This window comes from Panicum hallii, chromosome 8 (genome assembly GCF_002211085.1).
Source record: "Panicum hallii strain FIL2 chromosome 8, PHallii_v3.1, whole genome shotgun sequence".
NCBI lineage: Eukaryota > Viridiplantae > Streptophyta > Magnoliopsida > Poales > Poaceae > Panicum > Panicum hallii.
Window position 1 is genome coordinate 27,918,547 of NC_038049.1, and position 14,114 is coordinate 27,932,660.

The 14,114-nt window shown below is 45.3% G+C and overlaps 1 protein-coding gene across 1 annotated transcript; it reads right to left on the bottom strand.

The window, feature by feature from the left end:
* Nucleotides 1–225: 225 nt before the first annotated feature.
* On the bottom strand, nucleotides 226–823 carry LOC112902287. The gene is made up of 2 exons (XM_025971287.1): nucleotides 791–823; nucleotides 226–705 (listed from the first exon to the last, which is right to left on the bottom strand). Exons 1-2 carry the CDS (start codon nucleotides 821–823, stop codon nucleotides 226–228), a joined length of 513 nt encoding a protein of 170 aa, XP_025827072.1.
* Nucleotides 824–14,114: the final 13,291 nt, after the last annotated feature.

Genomic DNA, 14,114 nt, shown 5'->3' on the forward strand with positions numbered 1-14,114 from the left:
TTAGTAACAATGTCATGATTACAGGTACTCAACAACAAGGTACGGAAAAATAGCACAACTGAAAAAGCACTCAAAAATAGCACTACTGAAAAAAGCACTAAAAAATATTTCTCGAAGCCTTCAATTCCCATACTTATCGTTGTACCTCCTTGTAAACCAATTCAAACGAATTTCTCTAGTAGGAAGGGTCAAGAACATTTCTCTTTGTTCCTTTTTCACAAACAATTAGGTAGCAATATCATGCTCATTGCTACCATATTGTGCCCCACAATCCAAGACAACATCCATCACTTCTTTGATAGAAACGACTTCAACTTGCTTTTTTGATGTAAACGACTCGGCCGAATTAGCAATCTTTGTAATTTGTTCTTGAATTATAAGAGCTGTACTTAACTTTTGCTTTTTAGGAACCTCTAGAACAACACGAGCTCTTCTTTTTTTATTTCCATTAGCAGGAGATACCTCCTGAACCTCCTCATCCTCTTCCTCTCTATATGACCAATCATGGAACACATTGTCCTCCTCTTCCTCCTCTCCTGCTCCATTTATGTTTTCAGTGTCTTTTTGGCTTTCGGGTATAATAGGATTGTCACTCATCAGGTTCCAATGATCAGTTTCATCATTAGAAATGTCACCAAACATTTCTCTAAGGAAGTCTTCATTTTGCAGCGCTTTCTTCTTGAATTTTTCAGAACCCGGCACATCCTGAACAAGGAAAGTAATCAGAACCCCAAGAAGGTATTGTGAACATAGATGAACAGCTAAAATTTGTGAACAAAACAATACTTACCACTTTCATTTTTTTCCACCATTCATTGTCCATGTTAATTACTCCTCTTGTATTGTCCCAACCGGTTCCGGTTTGATTCCGCAGTAACTTTTGCCAAATGGACCAATCATTCTTCAACCTATCCCACTTGTTCTTGATTTGTGTCTTTAATAACTCGATTCCGGTCATTTGGTAGAATCTTCCCGACACTTCAGTGTAACCTAAAGTGTTCAAATGTGTATTTGGCCTATTCCCTCTCCTTACTTGTTCAGTGAATAACTCACATAAATGTGATTGTAATCATCCATCCAATCCATAGAATCACCCTAATCAACAATTATGTGGAGCAATATTTTGAAGCATACATGACAAGACAAATTATGTAATTGACTAGCATACGTACACTCAGCAGCAATGGAATTGACTAGCAGCCATAGAAGAAATCGAGCGAAGAAATTAAACCGATTTCGGAAGGCTGGAGATGCGGGCATGACCCCTGCTGCCTCCCGCGCCGCCCTTGCTGCCTCCCGCGCCGCCCCTGCCAGCTCCGCCCCTCCCAGCGCCGCCCGCGCCCGCGCCGCACGCGCCCGCGCCACCCGCGCCCGCGCACCACGTGCCAGCCGCGCCGCCCGCGCTGTGGACCGCGCCCCACGCGCCCGCCGCGCCGCCCGCGCCGCCCGTGGACATGCTGCCCGCGCTAGGGTTTTTAGGGATGGGAGGAAACAGAGGGATGGGAGCAGACAGAGGGAGGAAGATGGGGGGGGGGGCGTGAGGGTGGGATAGAACGGATAGAAGAAAAACGTTTCAGGTGTGTAATCAGTGGCATTGGTGGGTAATTTTCTCCCAACTTCACGAGGGAGTTCAAAACAGCTATTCGTGAAGTACCCTTTTGGCTGCTTCATGGATTTCGTGAAGTTGGGGCCAACTTCACGTTTTTTGGTGAAGCTGAGCTGGTGAAGCTGAGGGTGTTTGGCTACAGTTTCGCGAAGCGAAGTCAAATTTCGTGAAGTGAAGCAGTCCCAAATAGGCCCATAGTAAGAAGTGTTTCTTCCTCTCTTGATCATGTGCTAGAGAATTTTATTTTGAGCCCAAATTCAAAACCCTCATTTTCACATTTCCTCAGTGGTTTAAAGTTCCTACCAAAGCCAAATGCTTACTTGTTTAAACCTCCATATAAGCTACATATAGTTATGTTGAGTTTTGTCAGATTTTTTTTTTGTCCTTATGAAGTACTGCCCTTCAAACTCTGATCATTTTCATTTGCGTACCTTTTCAATTGCTAGCCTCACCATACCTGGTTATGCTAACTCCATACTGGATTTATGCATATACCTTCTCCAGGTTCACCATTCCTTCAAACCCTATGTGCTTTTTCTCGAGTATCCTTGAATCCATCCACTCATATGGTGTATCAAAATAAATGCTCAACATTTTTTTCTTTTGAAATCTTTCTTCACTAAATCCCTTGCAATGTAGAGGCATGGAGGTATTCAAAAAGAAAAAGAAAATAAAAGCGTTAAACTTTCATTGGCATAAGAGGAATTTTCTACAATATTTTTGCCATCTAGAATCAGTTTGACCAAATAAACTCATCTGGTGTAGATAAGCAAACAAATATTTTCACAATTTATGACCAATTGTTCCAAGCAAATCAAACAGATGTTCTGCGATGCGTATCAATTGTAGCATGCAAATCAAACAATTGTTCTGCGGAGTGCGCCCTTCAGGAAAAAAACACAATTCTTCCACAGTACTGCCTACTGGATCGACTGTTCCAACAAACAAATTCATAATTTCCAACAAGAATATATCTTATTGCACAATCTGGAAGACGCTGATCGTGACGGCAGGCTCGACCAAGTGGCACATACCCTGGGTGCCATTGCAACGGTAGCAGCTAGGTGTCCTCTGTCGATGATGTAGCAGAAGGCCCTGTAGATGCTGCGGCTGTTGTAGCTATTGTCATAGTCTACTGAAGCTCCTGCCCTGCCGTGATCTCGTGGAATCGGCTCCACAGCGGCCACGCAGGGAATGCCCAGCGACAACTTGACATGCTAGTCAAATTGACGTACGTAGACGTGAACCTAACAGGCAAAATGTATATATTGAAAGACTTGACCCGGTCAGTCAATTGACCACATACCACAACCGCCTTGGTTCTTGACACCGGTGACGGGGCCTCGCTGTGGCCAGTCAACCTGGTTTCCGTCGGACAGTGTAAAGTACTAGAACACTGGCAGTTTGTTGGCCCCAGAAGGCACGGGCTTGAAGCAGGTGTACATGACCACGAATTCGTCGTGGGTCTTGTCAGTGAACTCGTTGGTCGCCAGATGGTACATACCTTCTTGCCTCCGGAGGCGTTTTACCTTTTTTTTAAGTTACTGCCATTAGTATACAAAGGCTCTATAGTCCGGTTGAAAATCTCTATTATTCTAGTTTTCTAACCGGAACTGCCAATCCGAGAACTAAAGATGCTATTTAGTCCCGGTTGGTAACATCAACCAGGACTAAAGGGGCTCCCCGCCCAGGCAAGGCAAGAGCCCCACTAGTCCCGATTGGTATTAAAGATTTTTTTCCTATATTTCTTTCCATTCATTTATTTTTTATTTCAGTTATATTTTCATATTCCAAATTACGTATTCTTCTATAGTACTGCTATATATATATATATTCATTCAGTGGGATTCACCGGTAAAGTGCAATAAAGTTTTATATAATATCTATACTATATTTACTACTTGTATCGAGATTTTGTCCATCATAGTGGAATTCACCACCTTTGTTGATGACCTGCTCATAAATAAATCACGCCAAAGCTTTTTGAATTGCCAAAACTCTTTCCTGTAGAAGGAGCTGAGCTGATCCGCATCCTATCGATCTATAAAAAAATAAAAAATACTAATTATTATAATTTTCAAAATTAGTTGAAATATTGCGAAATATTATTTATTACTTACTTCCGCTTGCTAAGAAGTATATGTCTTGTAAGGACCTACAACACTATGAATGAACTCAGCAAACATAGTATGCACATAAATTTTTTCCATGTGCTTGCCTCAAACACTTTAAGAGAAAAGAAGTCATCAGCTATCCATATGAATATATAATAAAACAAATAAAAATGTGCAAAGCAATATTCAGTATGTATCCGAAAGTTTATATTCAATTTAAGTTCATCGCTTCTGAAATTACATGGATGTTTTTCACCTAACTTTTTTCAAACCCTGCATATGATCAAGAAAGAAAAAATATATTTATCGCATGATTTCAATGTAATGGTGATTGAGGTGGTATGACAGAAATAACCTTTCAACATGTCGGTCATGCTGTTGTAATCTTCTGGATCTTTCCTCAATGAGTCCATAACTACCGCTAAGCTCATGCCATGAATTATCACAATTAGTATCCCGTGATTTTTGCAAGATTATACGGAGCCACTTCTTGTTAGGGTTAAAAAAGTTCAATTATACAAAAGTAAAAAGGTTACACGGCAGAAACACTCACTGAAAGTTGTAAGGAAATATTATATTCTGCTTGTAATGCTGAATGGATAAGAACTCGTATAAGTTACTAAATATTTCTTAAGGGTTGTCCTTTAGAGTCAAACTCTTTCTTCAAGAATATGAAACCATGTCCCAAGTGAAAGTACCCTTTCTTCAACATTATCCTTCATTATAACCTCTTTTTCTTCTGTGACTAGTCCAACAAATGTAATTGGATATGAAACCATTAGCAAAAATATGGCTGCGAAGGGTCCTTGAAGAGGAGTAATCCTTCTTATTCTGGTAATCTCTGCACGGGCAGCACATGAAACCATTTTTCTTGTTTGCCTCAGCCACACCCAAAAAGTAATGTAGGCCATCAATGAACTTCTTCGAACGTAGGTCAACATTTTACATCCATTGCCTGTCCAGCTGCATTGCACGATATGGTATTTAAAAAAATCCATCACTCACAACATGAATAATTAATTAAGAGATCCAAAATACAACACTGTTCAACAATCTCCAATCCAAATATTCATCAACACCATGATTAATTAAAAGGTCTAAATTATCCATTACACAACATGATTAATTAAAACATCTAGAATACCGAATAAGCTACATGCTAGTACAAACTACTGATAAGACCTATTGACCGATGCCTTGTGATCCACCTCGCAAACTCTGGATACCGAACGGTCAATTTCCACCATCCCCGATGCTTCACGCCTCGCATTGCATCGAGCCATCAACTCGCGATCATCATCCGTACCATACAAACTCAACATCAAATTCACGCTCAAATTTGTGTCTTGCATCATTTAGCACGGGGCAATCAAATGCTTTCTTAATCCAATGACGAATACGATCGAACACATCCAAGACGCTCCTCCATGCAGAACTCAAGGGGATATCCGGTGCGCTTCAATGATTCCGTACCGACGCCCGCGCGGACGCATGGCGCCCTAATGCATCATGTTGCAAAGCCATTTCTATGGATTGAACATTAATTACTCATTAACCGATAATTGAATATATATGTGTAACAATTATTGTAAAAATAATAAACTAAATCATTGCTAACTACATAAACTAATATCAACAATAAGAAATATTAATTAGTCATTAACCGCTAATAATCCCTCCATACGTGTGTGTGCACTCACATTCTAAAAATAAAATTCTACTTTATATACTTATTTTCATATCTATATATACTCATTTTCTTATCTATTTTTTCATACTCCTATTGTATATGCTCATTTTAGTATCTATATTTTTTTCTAACTTGTGTTCCCCTCTTTCTGTTTATACTCCCATTCAAAAAAATAGCATTCTACTCTATATACTCATTTTTATTAACTAATACAAGTAAATCACATCTACATGCAGACCTTAAGTAAATTTGAGCTGGAATGGTGTATAAATCGAAAAAACTCCAACATTTTTTCCAATCTGAAAACCCTCAAAATCTCTATTACTAAACCATGAAACGAGCTACACTAGCCATGGAAGATGAGACGATGAAGTTTCTAACTTTTAGAACCGTTGGATGGGCGGGGGAATCAAAAGCCTTCACAACTCGTGAAGAAAATGGGTATGACCTCCCCTCACCGGAGCCGAGAACAGGAAGAACATGAATGGAGGAATGGCTCGGGCAGGGGAGGACGGAGGTGCTAAAAGGATCTTGGGAATTTAGTTATGGTTGGAGTCACCAACCGGGACTAAATGCCCGCCATTAGTCCCGGTTGGTGGCTCCAACCGGGATTAAATGTCTCTCTACTCTCCCGCTAGGCTCCCGACCGTTGGACCTGAAATTAATGTTTTCATTAGTCCTGGATCCAACCCAGGTCGGAACAAATATAAAAAACAAAAGACCTGTTGTGTACTAGTGTGCATGGGGGTACTAAATTTTTATGGAAACAATAAAGGCACCCCACATGAAAGGACAGAACATGCTAATAACTAGGGACACTAAGACCATTTCTTACAACATCACAAATTTATGTAGAAAGTTCTACAATCGTACTCTTCTATGATTGTTCAAGCTAGGCAAGCAGGCTCGCTGATGAACTTGTATTGCGATCAACTGCGCTGCCTTGGATTGTACGACACGTTCTGTGTTCAATTAAGTTGGTAGGTTGTTGGTAAACTAAACGACAACTACTGGACAGGCTATGTGCCAGCGCCCTTCAAAATTCAAATCTCTCTCAACATCATCGCACGGGAATCGCCAGTAAGAGTGCTCGATTAATCTCATCATCTCAACATTCGATTAACAATCCATGAGAAATCCCCAGATCCCAGAATTAAGAGCGCAAGATTAATCTCAACGTCTCAGTATCGATTAACAATCCACGATAAATCCTCAAATCCTCTAAATCCAAGAGGAATCAACTCGGCAGCAACGAAATTCCTAGAAATCTCCGAGTCCCTAAAATCCCCCAATCCCCCAAATCCTACCTACGCCGCCACTGCCGCCAGCCTTCGCGCAGTAGAGCCCCTACCCCTGGAGCAACTCTCGGCAACTGGGAATTGTAGGGCTCGTAGGGCCTGACCTTGGCGGTGTTGCAGCAGGCCAAGGCCATGTCACCAAAGGAGGAGACGAGGAGCTGGGAGTGGGAGTTGGTGCCATTGCCGCCAGTGGAGTGGACGAGGCCGGGCCATGCGGCGTTGTTGCTTGGTGGCGGATCCCGAAGCGGCCGCAGGAGCACAAGGTGCGTGTGTTGTCGATCGAAACCCACCGGCGAGCAGCGATAGTCAACACAAGGAGCCGGAAGGCTATCGGGACTACTGGTGGGCCCCGGTCCCTCAGTCAACGGCCAAGGATCTGGCACACAACCTGGCGTCTGGGTTTGCTAGGCGTGCCACCTGACCTATACCTGATCAGGAAGGTGTAGATGTGGTTTCAGTTAGTTTCCTGCATGCACAGACACGTTCAAACGTTAGTCTGAGCCGTGATCGGCTCATCGGATGATCCCCGATATCGGCTGTAAAGAGCCGATTGTATCCCAGTATCAGATCGGATCTGTATATCTAAACAAAGTGCATATATCTGATACTAATATAAACTTGCTCTGTAATCAATAAGGTAATTTAATTTACAACAGTTAAAACTTTCACCATATAACCGGAATATCCTACACATAGTTAAGCCTAACAGATACGAAAGATAACAGAATAGCAACCTAAACAGAGGCCTAAAAACAAACAGAAAGCCGATTCCCGGAACAATACCTCTTTAGATTAATATAAAGCATCAAACTTATTGCCGGATCATTTAATTCGTTTCAAGGGTCTAATCATGTAGATCTTAAACCAAATCTTTAATGAATAAAGACTAACCATAACAGATTGGATCTACTAATCGAAACAGAGCAAGGTGCTGCCCTCACACTCGGGATCGGGCACGAAGACAGCTAAACGTTTACAGGTGATGAACAGTGCATGTATATAATATGAAAGCCGATGCATCCCTATAAACGTTAAGATAACTACTGTTACTCGCCATCAACAACGCTTTAGCATGAGAAACATAAAGATAAATAGGTAGGAACGATGCTGCCCCGATCACGCGAAGCTTGATCGGGACTGCATAGCACTTACCTGAGAGAAACCCTAAAACAGGGGCGGTGATGCGCCGAGAGTTATTTGCGAATGCTTGTTGTTGTTTTTCATTCGTAGTCTAGGGTACATATTTATAGTCTGGAGACTTGCCTTTCCTAACTAATCCTGATTGACTACGACACGAATCCTGATTATCTATATCTAAACTAATTTAAACACACACACCTATCTAGATATATGGCCAATTCTGGCCTTAAACCGCCCGCGCAGGAGCCGATTCGCAAGCCCATTACAATTATCCTTTGAGCCCATCTTGCTCGCGGCCCACCTTCTGGCCCAGCCAAATTATGGCGATAACACATGCCCCCTGGTTTCAGCAATAATTATTCCGAAACTATTTTTTCCTTTCCATCGCCTCGCCTCTTCGACTTCCAAAATCCGTACACGCGTGCCACTTCCTGTCACACCCGATTTATAAAGAACATAAATCGAGCAATCATATATGCGCCAGGATCAAGTCACGCATATATACAACAGAATCATCAAGATATCACAACACATATCACGAATACATTAATATAAATTGTAAATAAATCGTAAATGAATTATTTTATTACAACCGAATCAAGAATCGGTTCAAGAGTTGCGGAAGCGTAAAAGAGATACATGAAGAGTAGGGCGCCACAGGGACGTCGACTGGGAGACAAACGCCTAGAAGTCGTCGAAGCCGCTGACGTAGTCCTCCACGTTGCCGGGCACTGAGCAGCAGTCGAAGATATCCGAAATAGAACAGAAGAGTAGAGAGGCAAGTGTGAGTACAAACTAGTACTCAACAAGTATAACACAAACTATGAGGCTCTAGGCTAGCTGACTCAACTGCATTAGCTTTTAGTCTTGGCAATTTTTATTAAAACTATTTACTATAAGTGGATGAATTACCATAACCCAAGTTGCATAAGAAATTAATCAGTATTAATTAAGAACTACTGAGAACCATCCAAACCAAAACCATCCGGGGAATCTCCCTAATCAAAGGTTGATAACCCCACTAATCAGACGGAGGATCTGGGCGCTCATGACTGTGAGCACAACTGATATATCAGTTTTACACTCTCGAGAGGTTGCACAACTTTACCCACAAGTCGTGAGCTACGCTAGTTGTTCATCACACTTCCTTAGGTGAGATGGCTAGTAAGCACACTACGAGACCGTTACAAAGGATCACATTGGTAAGGTGTAACCGCTAAGAATTCTGGATGAGCGATGATGGGGCCCACCTCCGGGGTACAAGACACATAGCACAGACCAAGCCGGAGGAGCAGGGACCATTGAAGCTTACCACCCCTCTTGCCCACGCAGGTAAGTTACTCCCGAACCAAAATGACCTAATTAATAAATCAAGACCGTCCCATTCCAGTCTTGTGGTTGCGCGGTTGTCCCAGGTTGTCGCTCTATGAACCGGTCCTTATGGAGAGTGGCCAACCAAGCACTAAGCACCGTGCTGGCCCCCTAAACCAAGTTTCTAACAAAAACATCTTTTAAGGAGACGTGAGCCGCTCAAGCACACAACACAGAGGGTCACTCTCAGGATTAAGTTGCATAAGACCATTAATCAAATTAATTAACAAGGACCAGGTGTGTTATAGCGCAGCAACCTAGCACAACTAACCAAAATGCAACCCAAAGGATATATATATATAGGATATAAAGTGGCTAGGAAATCCTTATAGGCATACAGTATTAAAATGCAGTATGAAATTGTATTAAAAAGTGATAGGAGGTTTATGTTATACTTGCCTCCCTCGAAACTCTCCTGCTGCTGCTCAAACTGTTCAGAAGATGGCGGCTCCTGTACTGGTCCAAAGGCTCCGCGTTTACTCACGATCGCAACGCCAAAACAGGGTCCAGCATATACACATACATGCAAACAAGGACAAAACATAAGAAACAGTACAACATTACATAGAAACAGCACACAAAACTATGCTAAAACTATTCTACGCGTTACAACGATCGCGTGGACATAAAGAACACCTAAAACGGAGTTAAGACGCGAAATCTACGCTTGAAACAAGATCCAGGGACCTATCTGCGAGAAAAACTGGGCCACAGGGGGTTCTGGACAAAAACCAGGGACCTAAACGTAATTATAGGGTAGACACAGGGGCTAGCACGTGAAAACCCAGGGCTTTGACGGCGGGCACTAAAACTGGAAAGCTCAGGGGTCTAAACGAGTAAAACAGGACTAAAACATAAATACTTTTGAACTAAAGAGTACTACGGGTTGATTTCCCTAAAAGACAGGGGCTCTTTAGCAAGAACGCCAGGCCGAAGCGGTATCCTTTGTTCTGGATCGTCAGATCTAATGCCAACGGCTCGGATTAGATCTCTCCCGCGAAGGGGTACGCGCTCACCACGGCCGCCCGATCTAAATCGAACGGTCCGAACCTATACTTAAACGGATCTAATCCGGATCGCCCATTCTAAATCCGACGGCCCTGCCTCTCACTCAACTCGAACCGGAACGCGCGAACTCAGATGCTCGGATCTCAATCACACGGTCCAGATCAATGAGCTCCCAATCTAATCCTAGGCGTTAGCAGCGGATCGGACGGCCCGGGACAAAGGGACGCGGGGTGGCGGCGCTGGGTCGCCGGAGCTCGGCTCCCGCGGCGGCAGCTCGCCGGAGCAGGCCAATCTTGGCCCTCCGGGCTGGAATCCGGCCGGGAAACGGTTCAAGGCGGCGCGGCGCAGCATGAGTAACCCACCTAGGGTCACAGCAGGGTTTGTCGGGGCTCTGTGTGGCAAGTCCACGGGCGACGACGGGTCCGCATGGCTCGGCTCGCCGGCGAGCGGCGTCCCAGCCTCGGGATCGACCAAGGTGCACGACATCTAACGCAAAAGAAGGAGGGGGCCGAGCTGTTGCTCACCCAGGCTCGAATAGGCCGGAGAAGTGGCGCAGGATGGCCGGAATCGAGGACGAGCGGCGGTGCACGGACGGCATCGGGGGAGAAGGTCGCTGAGAGCGGCCCAAGGCTCCTGACTCCACGGTGCTGCTCGGGAAGCTCCTGCGAAGGTGATGGAGAGGTCAGCAAGACCTGAGAGGTACTGGTGGCCGGCAATTGCTCGGAGGCGGCTCACCGGCGGCGACGGTTCGGGCCCAAATCCGGGGAGCGCATGGGCACGGAGAAAACTGGGATGGGCAGTGGCGGCTGAGGGAGAACGCGAGGAAGCTGTCGCGGATAAGAAGGGGGGCGGTCCTCGGCGTGCGGGTCGCCCGGCAACGGATGCCGCGCATCCCGCGGGTCGTTGCGGTCCGACCTAATCCAAGCGCGGGCGGCTTCTGGAAAGAAGGGAGGGCTCGGGTGGCTGGTCAGTGGGACCTTGCGAGCGCGGAGGGGGGGGGGAGAGCCCCAGGGTGCGGCGGAGCGGGGCCACGGGCAGTGGCCGAGCTGCCGGCCGGCGGAGGAGGAAACAGAGGAGGGAAGGGAAAGGGGGAAGAGGATGCTGACATGGGGGCCCCAGTTGTCGTAGAGAAGAAGGAGAGGGGCGCACGTGGGCCGGGCTGGCTGTGCGTGAGAGAGGGGAAAGGGAGAGAGGGTGGAGCTCGGGCTGGGAAGGAGCTGGGCCTCGGGCGTGGCCCATGCGGGGAGGAAAGAAGAGGAGCCCGAGGGGGAAAAAAGAGAGGGGTTTTGGGCTGGGTTGGGCTGCTGCTCCCTTTCTTTCCTTTTCTTCTTTTCTTTTTCTTTTCTACACTCAAACCATTCAAACAAATCTATTTGAATTCAAATAAATTTGAATTCAAACCCTATAAACTCAACACAAGAAAAATAATGCTCCAGCATGAATGCACAAACATGTTGACCTTATAATTAATTTTACTTTCTTGTGTTATAGATTGCTTTAAATGCCACAAAGATTAAGGAAAAGCCTGGAAATTTCATTTGAGCCAAAATAAATTCATTAAGATTAGGGAAAATTACATTAGGGTGTTACAAACCTACCCCCCTTACAGGAATCTCGTCCCGAGATTCGGATAGGCTAGCTAGCAAAGAGATCGGGGTATGTCTTCCTTAGCTCATCCTCTCGCTCCCAAGTAGCTTCGTCCTCTGTGTGGTGACTCCACTGAACACGGCACATCTTGATCTTCTTGTTTCTGGTAACTCTCTCGGATGTCTCCAGAATCTTCACCGGATGCTCGGTGTAAGTCAGATCTTCCTGTACATCCAACCCTTCTAACGGTGCTTGCTCTTCTGGCACCCTCAAGCACTTCTTCAGCTGAGACACGTGAAACACATCATGCACCTCTGAGAGGTTGGGAGGCAACTCCAAGCGATATGCCACTTCACCTTTCCGTTCCAACACCTTGAACGGGCCAATATATCGAGGGGCTAACTTCCCTCTCACATTAAACCTGCGGATTCCTCTCATTGGCGAGACCTTCAGATATACATGATCACCCACTGCAAAGGTCAAATCTCGGCGACGAACATCCGCGTAACTCTTCTGACGAGTCTGAGCGACCCTCAGATTCTCTCGCACCTGCTGTACCAACTGTTCTGCCTCCTCAACAATATCCGGACCAAATACCTGCCTCTCGCCAATCTGATCCCAATACAGCGGAGTCCTGCACTTCCGACCATACAGGGCCTCGAAAGAAGATTTCTTCAGACTGGCCTGATAACTGTTGTTATAAGAAAACTCTGCATACGGCAGGTATTTATCCCAGCTGGTACCATACTGAATAGCGCAGGCTCGAAGCATATCCTCCAACACTTGGTTGGTTCTTTCTATCTGCCCATCTGTCTGAGGATGATAAGCAGTGCTGAAACGCAGCTTCGTGTCCAACGAATCATGCAATTGCTCCCAGAACCGTGAAGTGAACTGAGATCCTCAATCAGATATAATTTTCTTCGGAACACCATGCAGACAGACGATTCTGGAGATGTACAACTCTGCAAGTCTAGCGCTGGAGTAAGTAGTGTTCACCGGAATGAAGTGGGCAACCTTCGTCAACCGATCCACTACTACCCATATGGAGTTGTACCCTTTCTGAGTACGAGGCAATCCCACAATGAAGTCCATAGTGATCTCCTCCCATTTCCACTCTGGAATCTTCAATGGCTGCAATAGACCTACAGGTCTCTGATGCTCTGCCTTGACACGCTGACAAGTGTCACAGATAGCCACATACTCCGCAACAGAACGTTTCATTCCATACCACCAGAATCGTTCCTTGAGATCATAATACATCTTTGTGCTGCCAGGATGAATAGAATACGCTGTATCATGAGCCTCACTCAGAATCAACTTCCTGAGATCTGCTACATCTGGCACACATATACGACCCTTGTACCACAAGGTACCCTGATCATCCTCTCTGAAATGAGTGGCTTTGCCAATCTTGAGCAACTCACGAATCTCCTGCAGCTTCTTATCTTCCTTCTGATGCTGCCTGATCTCTGCCTCTAACGTGGGTTTCTGCCTCGAATGATGCACTCGAGGTGTGATGCAAGAAACCCAGGCTCAACTGCTCAAACTCCTCACATAACTCTTGAGGCATCTGAAAAGCCACGGCCATGTTAACATAGCTCTTCCTGCTCAGAGCATCTGCCACAACATTAGCCTTGCCCAGATGATAGTGAATCTCCAGGTCATAATCCTTGACCAACTCTAGCCATCTTCGCTGCCGCATGTTCAGCTCACTCTGAGTGAAAATATACTTGAGTCTCTTGTGATCGGTGTAAATATCACACCTCTGCCCAAACAAGTAATGCCTCCATATCTTCAGAGCATGCACAACTGCGGCTAACTCCAGATCATGAGTGGGATAATTTAGCTCGTGCCGGCGCAACTGCCGCGAAGCATAAGCTATCACTCTGCCTTCCTGCATCAGGACGCAACCAAGGCCATCCCTCGAAGCATCACAATACACTGTGAACCTCTTGCTCTGGTCTGGCAGAGTAAGGACTGGCGCCGTAGTCAACCTCTTCTTCAGCTCCTCGAAGGCCTTCTGACGCTCATCAGTCCAAAAGAAATCCACACCCTTCTCCAGCAAGGAAGTCAAAGGCTTCGCAATCTTGGAGAAATTCTCGATGAACCTCCGATAATAACCTGCTAAGCCCAGAAAAGAGCGGACTTCCTTCACTATCTGCGGTACAACCCAGTCAAGCACATTCTTCACCTTCCCGGGGTCCACAGCAATACCTCCCTTGGAGATAACATGACCGAGGAATGGAACCTCGTCAATCCAGAACTCGCACTTGCTGAGCTTGGCGTACAGCTTGTGCTCT